This window comes from Puntigrus tetrazona, chromosome 6 (assembly GCF_018831695.1).
Source record: "Puntigrus tetrazona isolate hp1 chromosome 6, ASM1883169v1, whole genome shotgun sequence".
Taxonomy (NCBI): Eukaryota; Metazoa; Chordata; class Actinopteri; order Cypriniformes; family Cyprinidae; genus Puntigrus; species Puntigrus tetrazona.
Genome location: NC_056704.1, coordinates 8380045 through 8394202, shown reverse-complemented (window position 1 = coordinate 8394202; position 14158 = coordinate 8380045). Strand labels below are relative to the sequence as shown.

General features: G+C 38.5%; 1 protein-coding gene across 2 annotated transcripts in view; it reads left to right on the top strand.

Moving 5' to 3' along the window:
• The window catches only part of plxnb1b (plexin b1b), a 36631-nt gene extending 23568 nt beyond the window's left edge, over positions 1-13063 (top strand). For both annotated transcript variants that reach the window (XM_043241920.1, XM_043241921.1), the window contains exons 16-38: positions 499-650; positions 893-998; positions 1529-1665; positions 1761-1937; positions 2066-2216; positions 2807-3049; positions 3257-3439; positions 3558-3706; positions 3950-4050; positions 4329-4546; positions 4996-5174; positions 5260-5326; positions 5631-5777; positions 8380-8545; positions 8659-8762; positions 9005-9089; positions 9219-9385; positions 9505-9665; positions 10097-10244; positions 10336-10400; positions 10487-10562; positions 10692-10766; positions 11567-13063. In XM_043241920.1, coding sequence (XP_043097855.1) covers positions 499-650; positions 893-998; positions 1529-1665; positions 1761-1937; positions 2066-2216; positions 2807-3049; positions 3257-3439; positions 3558-3706; positions 3950-4050; positions 4329-4546; positions 4996-5174; positions 5260-5326; positions 5631-5777; positions 8380-8545; positions 8659-8762; positions 9005-9089; positions 9219-9385; positions 9505-9665; positions 10097-10244; positions 10336-10400; positions 10487-10562; positions 10692-10766; positions 11567-11671 — 3162 coding nt within the window. In that variant the 3' untranslated portion in view covers positions 11672-13063. The remainder of the gene's footprint in view (positions 1-498; positions 651-892; positions 999-1528; positions 1666-1760; positions 1938-2065; positions 2217-2806; positions 3050-3256; positions 3440-3557; positions 3707-3949; positions 4051-4328; positions 4547-4995; positions 5175-5259; positions 5327-5630; positions 5778-8379; positions 8546-8658; positions 8763-9004; positions 9090-9218; positions 9386-9504; positions 9666-10096; positions 10245-10335; positions 10401-10486; positions 10563-10691; positions 10767-11566) is intronic.
• The last annotated feature ends 1095 nt before the right edge of the window (positions 13064-14158 follow it).

Below are 14158 nucleotides of genomic sequence, written 5' to 3'. Positions count from 1 at the left end.
ATACAGTTCGTAACTTTTTAATACACAAGTCTAAAATTAATTTTGGTTTGTGGTAGCTATTTTTCGCTGTACAAAACAGTTTATTGTTATTTTAATGTATGATCTTAATTATGAACCCACTGCTTTGTAGTGCAAACAGTTTTACCGTTTAATGACGTTCTTGTTCTCCTTGTTATTTACCTATAGTGTCTTAACGAACAGGAAACCTCACCCATAGGCTTACTTCCGCGATGAGCAAAAAAGTGGATATTCAGAAATATAAAAAATAGTTCAACACGTAATTAATCCGTTATTCCAAATACGATCTATAGTAGATACTTTTAAATTGAGGTAGTTTAGCGATGCCAGAGCTGTGTTTTTAATTCCCAGGGAATGCATTGAAGGGAATAAATGTATAACTTGATTTTATCCAAGGTAACTTGCATTGCTTTCCTCTTCCAGATATGTAAGTGTAAATGTACATCTGTTCCACCATAAAGATTGGTTTTCTGTCCATAGGTGGAGCCTTTGTCAGGGTTGGTGGAAGGAGGCATTATTTTAACTGTTTCTGGGTCTAACTTGGGACAGAAAGCTCAGGATATCCTTCGTTCTGTGACCGTGGCAGATGTGCCCTGCACTGTTATACCACATCTATATGAAATATCCTCCAGGTAAACACCCACACATTGTGTGAATAATAAGCACCATCACTGACTAGATGAGTTTAAATGTTAGTGCTTCGACATGCCCCTAAAACACACTGCTTCAGGAGTAGAGTATAGAACTGTGGCTTCCTGCACCTGAATAGCATTGTTCTTTACAATATAAAGCATTTTAAGAAGTACTTGCCCGTTTGATGTGTTTTTGTGTGTCTCAGACACTTGCTTATGCTTACTCTCGTCCTCTATTATAGAATTATATGTACAACTACTGCAAGTGGAGAGGAGAAATCTGGTCACGTCTCGGTGAAGGTGTCTTCTGGAGGCTTCGGCCTGTCGAGTCAGAGATTCAGCTACCAGGTTAACTTGCATTTACTATTAACTAGCAATATTATTATCACATCTTTCAAAAACAATGTATTGGCCCGTCGCTGTATGAAATAATCTGGCCGTTGCACCCAAATGTATCATAAAAGTGTTCCCTCTAACTTGTTTAAAGACATAGGATAGCTTTGTGTTAGTCGGTAATAATGATCATCATTATGGCTTCAGAAGACGTTGAATATAGGGATGAGTCGTATGGACTACTTTGATGTATAGTTTGTTAGGATATGAAAATATTTGGCTGAGATACAACTATTTGAAAAAAAAATGGCCTTTTCTATTGTTAAAAAACTTGCCTCTGCGCATTAAATATGAGACTTTTTTCATAGTTAAGATTCAATTTCAGTATGTAACGATACACTCCATACAAAACATGACTATGGCATATTGTGCTTTGACGCAACATAAAAGCATGGCCCATAAGGTTGCATTACGTTGAATGTAGTACAGACTAAATGCAGATTTTCTTCTGATTGTATCTCTTTTACCTTGCATCCTTTATCAAGGACCCGAAGCTGATAGAAGTTTCTCCTCAGAGAGGACCACAGGCAGGAGGAACAACTCTGACAATCACAGGCAGAAAACTTTTGACTGGTCGTGTTACTGATATCAGTGTCCTACTGGGGAATGTGCCTTGTTCATTGTGAGTACTATGTATCGCTGTCTGCTGTGGACTGGTGTAATATGAGTATTGTCTGTGATTAGGAAGTTCTTTTATGGTAGTCTTTTCCTTTGCAGAATATCAAGTGTTCAGGAGGAAACTATCAAGTGTCTGACTGGCGCTAGTAACAGGACAGGAGAACACAGAGTGACTGTGCGTTACGGAAACACTGAGCGACATCTCCATGGCAATGGCTACTACTATACCCCTGACCCCAACATTACACATGCCATGCCCTCTAAGAGCTTCATCGGGTGCGTGTTTGAATACTTTCTCTTTAGATTTTAGGATTTTGGACAATCGAATCAACATTCTGCATTAAAACAAGCCTGTATCTAGAAACGCTTCTTTCAAAAAGTTCCTCCTTTATGCATTTCTACAGTGGTGGGCGTGTAATTACCGTTTTTGGCCAGAACTTGGATGTGGTCCAGAAGCCTCGGATGCGAGTGACAGTGGTCCTCTCAGACTCGGTTTATCCCTTGAGGAGACTCAGGAGAAAGAGAAAAAGGAGCTTGACAGATGTGGAAATGCAGGTAATAGACAAAACAAAACAATCTTCTGTCATCCTCTTGTTTATTTTTTTTAATGTGACCTAACAAACTCATACACCTGAATTTTCAGTTTTCCTAGTTTTTTTACTATTAGCAATTAGCAAACCATTCCAACACATGTATCCACAAATTTGAAGCCATTTTCTCAATTTAGAAATTGTACACAACTGGTTGAGATGATGTTATTCATTGTATTATACATTATGAACCTTTTTAGTTTCATATCTGATATGACTATGGTAAATGCATTGATTGCAGTTACTTTCATAGTTCTGATGTTAATTTTATTGACTATCACACATTTATTCTTTTTGAGACTATTTTACTCTGTGATCTTCTACTGAGATTCAAAAATACTTGCGTTCTAAAGTAAACCTGTCTAGATTCACAACATCTTAAGACTGATCAAACGATGATATTTTTCCATCCTGAAGGTGTTTATTAAGATATTACATCATAGTCTTTGGTGAACTGTCTGCATAGTTATGCATTCATTGCGTGTCAGATGTTTTGGAGAGTTTGTACACTTACACAGTGTAATCGCTTTCTTTTTGTTTTTATTTTCCCTGTAGTTTGAGGAGGATTGCGAGGTGAAAACCTCTTCTCAGTTGTTGTGTCGGACTCCTGGTGTAGATGCTCAGGTAGTTGGTGGTCATATGCTGGTTGAGTTTCTGTTGGATAACTTGCACTTTGACTTTAACTCTGTTAGCCAATCGCCTTTTACCTATGAACCCAACCCAACCCTGCACCCGCTGAACCACAGTGATCCCACAAAACCATATCGCTACAAACCTGGATCAGTTATATCAGTGGAGGTTAGTGGGACTCTTTGAGTTTTTGTTAGTTCTTGTATTTTTGTTATGACAGTGAATACTGATTATATCCAAGGGACTTTTTTACTGGAGTAGTTGAGTCTAATTGTCTAATTATCACAGCATGGATTGATAATTCCTCATATTGCCCACCATTATTTGTCATGTTCCTCTTCTTTTTTTGGACACCTTTTTCATTTCTTTCTACAGGGTGAGAATTTAGACTTGGCCATCTTTAAAGAGGAAGTGGTAGCTCTGATTGGTGAAGGAGTTTGCACTGTTAAAACTTTGACACACAACCACCTTTATTGTGAGCCACCGCCCCAGCAGCCCCCACTTTCCCTCAGGCACGGGCGCAAGCGAGAAGGAGCCGAGGCCTTCCCAGAATTTATAGTAAGCATAAAGCCAACGCCCTTTCACTTACATCTTCTATCATGAAGGGACTGTGATTAGCATTTTTTATTTTGGTGACAGGCATTGTATAATGGCGTGTGTGTCTGTCTGTTTTCAGGTGCATATGGGAAACCTGAACTTTTCACTGGGACAAGTGCAGTATGATTCTCCTAGTCACTCCATCTTTCCACTGGTGGCACAGATTGGGGTCGGAGCAGTTGCTTCTCTTGTTGCTCTTATTGTGCTTATCATCGTGTTTATATACAGGTGTGTAGGTAATATGTAACGTGAGAGACTGTGCTAAATACAGTCCTGTGAAAAAGATATTACCCTATAAAGAGGGTAATGTTAATGATAAATAGCAGTATCATTTAACAAACTTGCATGTACGTTTCATTTTCAATCCTCACCTGCTACAAGTGCATAACACAATAAATCGGTATTGAAATGTTTATAGACTGGTATATGAACATAATTGATATTTTGTGGCCTGATATCTCCTTCACTTAGGAGAAAGAGTAAACAGGCACTGAGAGATTATAAGAAAGTTCAGATCCAGCTGGAGAATCTAGAGACCAGTGTGAGAGACCGCTGCAAAAAGGAGTTTACAGGTAATTTATGGCTCGGATCAGTTTGAATGATGGTTCACTCAGAAATTAAAATCCTGTCATTAATTCCTCATGCCATTCCAAACCCTTAAGACTTCATTCATCTTTGGAAACACAAATTGATAAAATGTAGTTTTCCTCATCATCTTCGTCTATCCACTGAAGGTCTGTCTAGCTGTGGTTAGTTTAAAAAAATAAAGATGCTGTAAGTGAATATCAAAACATTTCTCATGAACATCTAGCCTTCAATAATCACAGCTTTGACTTTTAAACCTCCACAGATCTCATGACTGAAATGATGGATGTGACAAGTGATCTGGTTGGATCAGGGATTCCTTTCTTGGAGTACCGTATGTATGCTGAACGCATCTTTTTCCCTGGACACCGCGAGTCTCCGCTTCGCAGAGACCTGGACGTGCAGGAGTGTCGACGGGCCACGGTGGAGCAAGGACTCATTCAGTTATCCAATCTCCTAAACAGCAAACTCTTCCTCACAAAGGTAGCTAAAATTAGTTTTTTTCCCCTCAGTTTTCTGAGATTTACCCATTACTTTATAACAAACAGAGAATGTTCTGAAGATGTTTTTTCCTTTAAACAACAAAACAGAGAAAAATGTACACTCCAAAAATTTCAGTTCTCTTTTTAATACATTTTGCTGCCTTGAGCATCACTGAATGTTTGAGTCTGTGAATGGATAAACTAAATTAGGAGTGCCCAGTCCTGTTCCTGGAGATCATCCTTCCTGCAATGTTCAGCTCGGACCCAAACATAACTGAAGCAGCTTATTAAGATTTTGTGGAGCACTTAATTAGACACAGGTGTGTTGATTTAGGGTTGGATTTCAAATTTGCAGGTAGATAGATTTCCAGGAACAGGATTAAGCACCTGCACTAAATGATAATTCTTTCCATCTTTTGATATTCGTTCTCATATGCTTCTTTCCTATAGTTTATCCACACCCTTGAAAGCCAGAGGACATTTTCCCCTAGAGACAGAGGATATGTGGCCTCTTTGCTCACCGTGGCTCTTCACAGTAAACTAGAGTACTTCACTGACATCCTTAAAACGCTGTTGAACGATCTGGTGGAACAGTATATTGCCAAGAACCCTAAACTCATGCTCCGGCGGTAAGCAACTGACAGTAGAAGTACTAAATTCACTGTTTAAAACAAAAAAAAAAGTGTTTGTATGACTGAGACTTTGTCTTCTCAGAACTGAGACGGTAGTTGAAAAGCTCCTGACAAACTGGATCTCTATCTGCCTCTATTCTTTCTTAAGGGTGCGTATGGAAATTGGTAGGGTTTTTTAATACATAAATATACTGTGGATACATTGATGATGCATTGCTGAGGAGACACTTACAAATTACTTTTGCAGTTCTAAAAATGTGATTAGATGCTTAACAATATACAATTTTTTCCATGTAATTAGCCCCCTAAAGCCTGAGGATGTTCTAATTAAGATTGCAGCATAGTTAACAGTGAGGCCCTTGAAGATCTGATTGCAGTAAAATCATTTGTGTGTTTTAGTAGATTATCCATGTTGTACTTTTGTAAATGATTGTACTTCTGCTCCCTGCGCAGCATTCAGCTGGTGAGTCTCTGTACATGCTCTTCAGAGCAATTAAACACCAGGTGGATAAAGGACCCGTGGATGCAGTGACTGGCAAAGCCAAATACACTTTAAATGACAACCGCTTGCTAAGAGAGGATCTGGAATACCACACTCTGGTTAGAATTGTTTACATTTCCTTACAGTACAGTCCTTACATCTCATTACAGTAGTAGTCTAATTTGTTTGTGCCAAAGCTTTTGGAAAAAAAAGTTTAAATATGGCAGATTGTGTCCACACTTCAACTATCACAATGTTTGGTTACACTTCATTTATACATATACATAATTGCACCAATAGGTACAGAGTAATACAGGGAGTGCAGAATTATTAGGCAAGTAGTATTTTTGAGGATACATTTTATTATTGAACAACAACAACCATGGTCTCAAAGCTGAATATTTTTGGAAGTAGTTTTTAGTTTTAGTGATATCTGTGTGTGCAGGTGGCTATTACTGTGCATAATTATTAGGCAACTTAACAAAAAACAAATATATATATATATATATACACCCATTTCAATTATTTATTTTCACCAGTGAAACCAATATAACATCTCAACAGTCACAAATATACATTTCTGACATTCAAAAATAAAACCAAAACAAATCAGTGACCAATATAGCCACCTTTCTGTGCAAGGACACTCAAAAGCCTGCCATCCATGGATTCTGTCAGTGTTTTGATCTGTTCACCATCAACATTGCATGCAGCAGCAACCACAGCCTCCCAGACACTGTTCAGAGAGGTGTACTGTTTTCCCTCCTTGTAAATCTCACATTTCATGATGGACCACAGGTTGTCTATGGGGTTCAGATCAGGTGAACAAGGAGGCCAGGTTTTTCTTCTTTTAGACCCTTTCTTGCCAGCCATGCTGTGGTGGAGCATTGTCCTGCATGAAAATCATGTTTTTCTTGAAGGATGCAGACTTCTTCTTGTACCACTGCTTGAAGAAGGTGTCTTCCAGAAACTGGCAGTAGGACTGGGAGTTGAGCTTGACTCCATCCTCAACCCGAAAAGGCCCCACAAGCTCATCTTTGATGATACCAGCCCAAACCAGTACTCCACCTCCACCTTGCTGGAGTCGGACTGGAGCTCTCTGCCCTTTACCGATCCAGCCACGGGCCCATCCATCTGGCCCATCAAGACTCACTCTCATTTCATCAGTCCATAAAACCCTGGTGGTCGTTTTTCAGCCTTTCTCACCTTGGCCATGAGTATTGCACACCTTGTGCTTTTGGGCACTCCAGTGATGTTGCAGCTCTGAAATATGGCAAAACTGGTGGCAAGTGGCATCTTGGCAGCTGCACGCTTGACTTTTCTCAGTTCACAGGCAGTTATTTTGCACCTTGGTTTTTCCACACGCTTCTTGCGACCCTGTTTACTATTTTGAATGAAACGCTTGATTGTTCGATGAGCACGCTTCAGAAGCTTGGCAATTTTAAGAGCGCTGCATCCCTCTGCAAGATATCTCACTATTTCTGACTTTTCGGAGCCTGTCAAGTCCATCTTTTGACCCATTTTGCCAAAGGAAAGGAAGTTGCCTAATAATTATGCACACCTGATATAGGGTGTTGATGTCATTAGACCACACCCCTTCTCATTACTGAGATGCACATCACCTAATATGCTTAATTGGTAGTAGGCTTTCGAGCCTATACAGCTTGGAGTAAGACAACATGCATAAAGATGTGGTCAAAATACTCATTTGCCTAATAATTCTGCACTCCCTGTAGTAACAAAACAACATGTACTATAACAAGGATTTTAGTGCTGTGAATGCACAGAAACGTAGTAAGGACATTGGTAAATTAGTCCATGAGACAGCAGGTGCTCAACTGTAATTTACGAAACTATGAAAATGTTTTCTGAACAAAGAAAACAATAATACAATTTTTTTCATCAATTCTTCTCCACGAGTTACTGTTTTCTGCCATTATGGAGAGTACCCCAGTACAATCAATGTATTCAGCGAGATTTACTCGGGGAAGAAGAATTGTTGAATTGCGCCACTTCCAGTATTTAGCCGTTTAGTTGACATGGACAAAATGAATTTGAGCATAGATATGTATATCTATGAATTCTGTTGTGAATTCACGCCACATGCCACCACATGAACCTCATTGCAGTCCAGGTGAACTTTTCACGATAGTAGGATATCGCACCCTACTTCAGTGCACATATTGTTCAGGAGCGGTTTAAAAGAGGGTAATGAAGAATTAGAGAACTGATCTTCAAATTCTTTAAATGTTAATCTGACTGAGCATCGTTGGCACTATCTACTGATAATAGCACAGGATGCCTTCAGGTAGTCCATGATGGGGGAGTGCTGTTTTGGCAGAACAATGAGGGCCAACAGCATGTTAGACATGTGGTTTGTTTCATCAGTGTATTAATATAGAATTAACAACTCTTATTTTCTGTCTTATCAGTATAATTGAAGGATGACTTTGTTCTGATAAACTGGCTGCCAATGCAAAAAACAAAGGGTTAACTTGAAATTTTTCAGCAAAACATTAATGAAATAAGTGCAATAAGTTATTAAGCATAACCTACTTTTTTAAAGAGAAAATGGGAACATTAACTGGGATGTTTATAATAAACAAATCGGTAAATAATTATTACAGAATCCTATTTTTTTTATGCGTGTATTAAAATGTAGGTGTGATTAAAAAGAAAATACTTAATTCTTTTTGTCTCAAACTCTTTTTTTCTCTTTAGACAGTGAATGTCCTGATGCAGGGGATAGGGGTGAATGAGGCTCAGCCAGTTGCTGCTAAAGTTTTAGACTGTGACACTATAACCCAGGTGAAGGAGAAGATACTAGACCAGGTGTACAAGGGCACCTCTTATTCTCATAGACCGCATGCTGACTCCGTGGACCTAGGTGACAATGTTCATACATGTCATATTCTTTTTTTTTTCCATTCTTTGTTTCTTTTCAAACTTTGTGTCTTTGACGTTACCTGTGGTTTCCATTTGTTCCTCGTGCATTCCCAGAATGGCGGTCTGGTGTAGCAGGTCACCTAATCCTCTCAGACGAAGATCTAACATCTGTGGTTCAGGGCAACTGGAAACGCCTCAACACGCTCCAGCATTATAAGGTACAATGCAATCTTCAATACACACGATGCTGTATAACACTCAGGTCAAGTGCTTTACAAAAAAGTGTTTTTTCATTCAAGGTGGTCATGCAAATTTGATTAACAGAAATCTACCTTGTAGTGGAGGACCGAATTGAGACTAACCTCATTTGACTGGCACATAGTTATATTAATTAACTCGTGTCGATTATTCTGTAGTAAAATGAAATTAAGCTAACAGTTTTAACTAAATGTATTTGCAGGTTCCGGATGGTGCAACTGTAGCTTTGGTGCCGCGCAATAGCAAACATATTCACCATGATACCCATGATTACATTGCAGGAGAGAGTGAGTACAGTATATTGCATGTGCAAAATGTTCACGTGTAAAGATACACACAGGCATGCAATACAGTGAATGAGGCTTTATTGCTAAATATATTGCTTTCTTGTATCGTCTTTCATTCTCCCTACACAGAGACGCCCATGCTGGAGGATGCAGATGAAGGAGGAGTGAGAATGTGGCATTTAGTGAAGGCCAGCGAGGAGCCAGAGTTACCCAAACACAGACGAGGCAGTTTAAAAGAACGAGAACGAGCCAAGACGATACCCGAGATCTATCTCACACGGTTACTGTCAATGAAGGTAGCTTAAACATGTGTTTACGTACCCTAAAGATGAGGAAGTCAAACTCACACCAGTTATGTACAACTCTTTCCCGTAGGAATGACTGAATACATGCTCCATTTTACATTTTTCTTTAGGGTACACTGCAGAAGTTTGTGGATGACCTGTTCACAGTTATTCTAAGCACTAGTCAACCAGTTCCTCTGGCAATCAAATATTTCTTTGACTTGCTCGATGATCAGGCAGTGCGCCATGGCATTTCAGACTCTGAAACGATCCACATCTGGAAGACTAACAGGTACAACTTAACTCCGTGAAAGATTAAACCATAGAAAACGCTAAAAGACAATCTAGAAGTGTTGTAACTTGTAGGTTTGTGCATGTTAAAGCTATAACTGTACCCTGTGTATTTAGCGGAGGTACTAGGTAATAGAATTAGATCTTGAAAGCCCTGACAGGGTTAAAACTATTGCTAATGCTTTATATTAAACTAGTTGCTTAGTAGCATGCATATTACTAGAAAATGATTTATTAGTAGTAATTAAGCACATATTAATGCCCTATTCTAAATGACCTTATTGTACATCCCCAATCCTACCCAATACCTAAACTTAACAACTACAGCACTAAGTATTAATAAGCAGCACATTAGGAATTTATTTCCCCTATTCTGAAGTGCTACCAATTTATCACTTTTCTCGATCCGATTTGGTTGTCTTTTGGTTCTAGTTTGCCTCTGCGGTTCTGGATCAACATCGTAAAGAACCCTCAGTTCATCTTCGATGTGCAGGTGTCGGATAATGTGGATGCAGTTCTGTCAGTCATCGCTCAAACATTCATGGACTCTTGCACTACCACAGAACATAAACTTGGCAGGGTAAGACACAAACAGAGCTAAGAACAGGAAGCCAGTAGAGTGCAATATTGACAATGCTGAAGATTGTTCTTCTCTATTCCTTCTAATCTAGGATTCACCTATTAATAAGTTGCTGTATGCCAGAGATATCCCTCGCTACAAACATATGGTTGAACGGTAACGTTAACTTGGACTGCTTTTCTATTACAGAGGCCATAGTCGAAAGGCTTCTTGTTCTGAATCCCACTGTTTCTGTTACACAGATATTATGCAGACATCAAGCAGACCATCTCTGCCAGTGATCAGGAGATGAACTCCGCTCTTGCTGAGCTCTCCAGGGTATGCCTGTCAGCGGTTTACTTTCTTTCACTTGTAAAAATGAATGGGTTGTGGATGGGGGTTAGTAACAGTGCTTTGCAGCACATGTAAATGTTGTTAAACACTGTCCGCATTTGTTTTGACTGTCAGAATTACTCTGGAGAATTAAATTACCTGGTGGCCCTGCATGAGCTCTATAAGTACATCAACAAATACTACGATCAGGTGAGTCATGACAGGCTGAGATATATTTGAGCTCTTATGTAAGGGAAGAGCCTCCAACATCCAGCCAAATCCCTTTATCCATTAAGCATGTTTTAGTGGATTGTGCTGGTTTTAACTTATTACGAAAAATGTTCTGAAGAGATTTGAACAGCCAGATACAGTTTTGGAGGTTTCAGCAAAAATAAATGATACAAATGATATCATTTAGCTATAATATTTTTCGCCATGAAAATAGCCTAAGAGCCGAAAGGGCTTTAAGCACAAACAAACAAGTTCTTATAAGGCTAGCATTTGACAAATGTTTCAGTTTGTTGGCACTAGTTAACCACTACTATAATTAAATGAAATAATGTACAGCGTATTATTAATATATTGAGTCAGTTCTCAGTAGTAACTAATAAGCATGTTAACGACTCTGTAAGCTTAATTGGCGGTTTATTAATAGTTAAAAAAAGCAGTTGTTAATTTTAGGTACGGTGTAGGATTAGGGGATCGAAATATAGTCATGCGGAATAAAGCATTAATATGTGCAAACTAAAAAAAAAAAAAACTTATTGTAGTTATATATATGTAGTTATATACTTATATTGTAGTTATATGAATGCCAATAAGAAACTAGTTAATAATTAGAATTGATTGCTAATAGCAAGTACTGGATTTTAAAATAAAGGTGACCATGTTACCACTTTTAGTAGAACGATACATTTTTAGTGACTATGCTTCTGTTGCTTATAAAAATGTACACATCTGCGCTCTAACCGAATTCCTCTTTCCTGGATGTGTCCGTGTGTTCATGTTAGATCATCACCGCTTTAGAGGAAGACACCACTGCTCAGAAGATGCAGCTCGGGTACCGGCTTCAACAGATCGCTGCAGCTGTAGAAAATAAAGTGACAGACTTGTGATCACGGACAAAGTAAAGTAAAATAAGCGTATAAGCGTGACTATGTGAACACACGGTACTATAGGTACAGCACCAGTTGCAAAGCCGCCATGTTTAGCAGACATACGCAAACGTTCTGGTCCATTTAACTGTATTAAGTTGGAATCTATTAACGAAGATAAATTAAGAGACACAGTGTATTGTACTGTGATGTGTTGTGCTAGAAGGGTTTTTTTTATTTATGGAGTAGGGTTATTCCCATTTCAGTACTTTTTAAAAGCCTGGATGCCTTGTTGAGTACATGAACGCCTTTCAGTCACACAGGAGGTTCTGCTGCAGGAGGATCATGAAGAACACGTGTGCTAAAGCCCTTGCTTGGTCATGGCCTTCAAGAAGAACATGTTAGATGTTCCGTGCTAAGTCTACCTCCTCGCTTTGTATCTACCAGTTGTTAACTGTTGGTAACATTTGAATGTGATTCATCATTTGCAAAGCTGCGAAAACATACCGTAACTGACACACTGTAGTAAAAAGTTGTAGAATATTTTCATCTTATTAGGTGATTGTAAAATGTTGAGGATGTCACTGGAAAATACTGTATGAAAGAGTCTGTTGTGTTAACACTTTAAAATGTATAAATCCTGACTAGTAAGACTAGCAGACTTGTTACATTTAGTGTCACTGTTTCAACCAGTCAGGTCAAATAATGTATAGCCAATGTTCTTTTTTTAATTCATTTTGATCTGTTGGTATATTTTTAAGGTTTTTTTTATTCAAGGTGCCAGCATAGGACTGAATGGATTGATAACCTCTTGCCACATCCTCTAACATTTCATCAATAAGGAATTTTAAAGACTGATACTTCTACGTTGGTACGATTAAAGAGTAGAAACCTTTAGCCTTCATGTGAGAAAATATGATCTGTATTGTATGTAAAGTTGCTCAGATATATTAGTGCTGGTCCACTCTATTGGTAAATAGGCCTTTCGCTTGCAATTGATTTCTTTTGATCAAAGAGTGCTCTCAAACAATACAACAAAAAAGAGATTAATAGAAATTGTCAGTGAAAAGATGTGACTGTGTCATATTTACTAATATTTTTAGTGTAGTATAATATTGTAAATAACAACTGAATTGTTACGTAGCTTCTTAGCGAAAATGTAAATTATTTTAAAACTTATGAACACTTCTTTAAAAGAGAGGTTTAATAATAAGCGTCTACAGGTTTAATGTTAAGCTGTTCTATAGGTTTTTGGTCCTGAATGTATGCGATTTATGGGAATACAAATGAAAGATCACTTTGGTGTCTTTTCCGCAGCATCACATGAAAACTGAAGCGGTTGTATTGAGAGTTCAAGGTGGACTTGATGGCGTCGGTTTAATAATTAGAATAAATAAAGTTTACATTTGGAGAGCTCTGCCAGCATCTGTTCTTCCTGGTGCTCAAAACTCATTTGTTGGTACTAGGTGTAGTGGAATTCATTCTAATGTCATTTCCAGTATTGTCTTCTGGTTAAGCGGTACCTTTTAAGACTGACACCACAATGCATATAACATAAAATGCATCCTTGTTTTGTTCGCTGATGAGTATCTTGGTGTTCTCTATGGGTTCCCAATTTAAGCCAATTTAAAGGGTTGGTGTCAAAAATGAAATTTAGCATGTATTTTACTAAACCTCAAGCCGTTCTAGGTGTATTTGACTCTCTTTTTTCGTTATATTTAAAATTGTCCAGGCACTTTTTACGCTCTATCACTGTAGTGGGTGGGTGTTTTCCTTTAACAGTCCTAAACACATTAAATAAAGCACACGCATACATCATAAAACATCCCTCACATGGCCCATTGGGCTGAATAAAAACCACCTGCAGCGAATCCACACGTTTTTGTACGAGAAGTATCCATATTTCAGTCATAATAAACACGTTTCTCTACCGTCTGCTGACTGTGGTAATTGGAAGTAGTCTCATGGGATAAATGCTCTGCTTGCTTGTGCCTCTGGGAAATGCTTTCGAGCCCTTAATTAAACCCTCTGGTTGAGCGTGGAGTCCTGTCTGTATAAAGATTGTATGTTTTCTCAGCGTTGGCGTAGGTTTGTCCATTGACTGCAGCTTTTTAGGTGTACTGGAGAATATGACTTGCCCTTCTTTATGAATGTGTGTCTTTGTATGTTGGCTCAACGATGGACTGGTTTCCTGTCAAGGATGTTTCCCTGCCTTCGGCCTGAGACGCTGTGACCCTGCAAATATATAGCTAAACATAGGGGAAATGTTATAAGAAAGGGGTCCTTCAGCTCCAACCACAATCAAACACACGTAATCCTGCTAATCAAGGAAACTCTATCAGTACAGTAATAGTGGATATTTGCATGAACTAGCAACACTGTAACAATGCAAATAATACCAGTCGAAAGTTGGCGGAAACTTACAGCCTAATTTAAATGATTTTTTTTTAACCTTGTATGCATTTCTTTGTTGTGCGGAAAAAGCAAAAGATGGTATTTTGAAAAAAA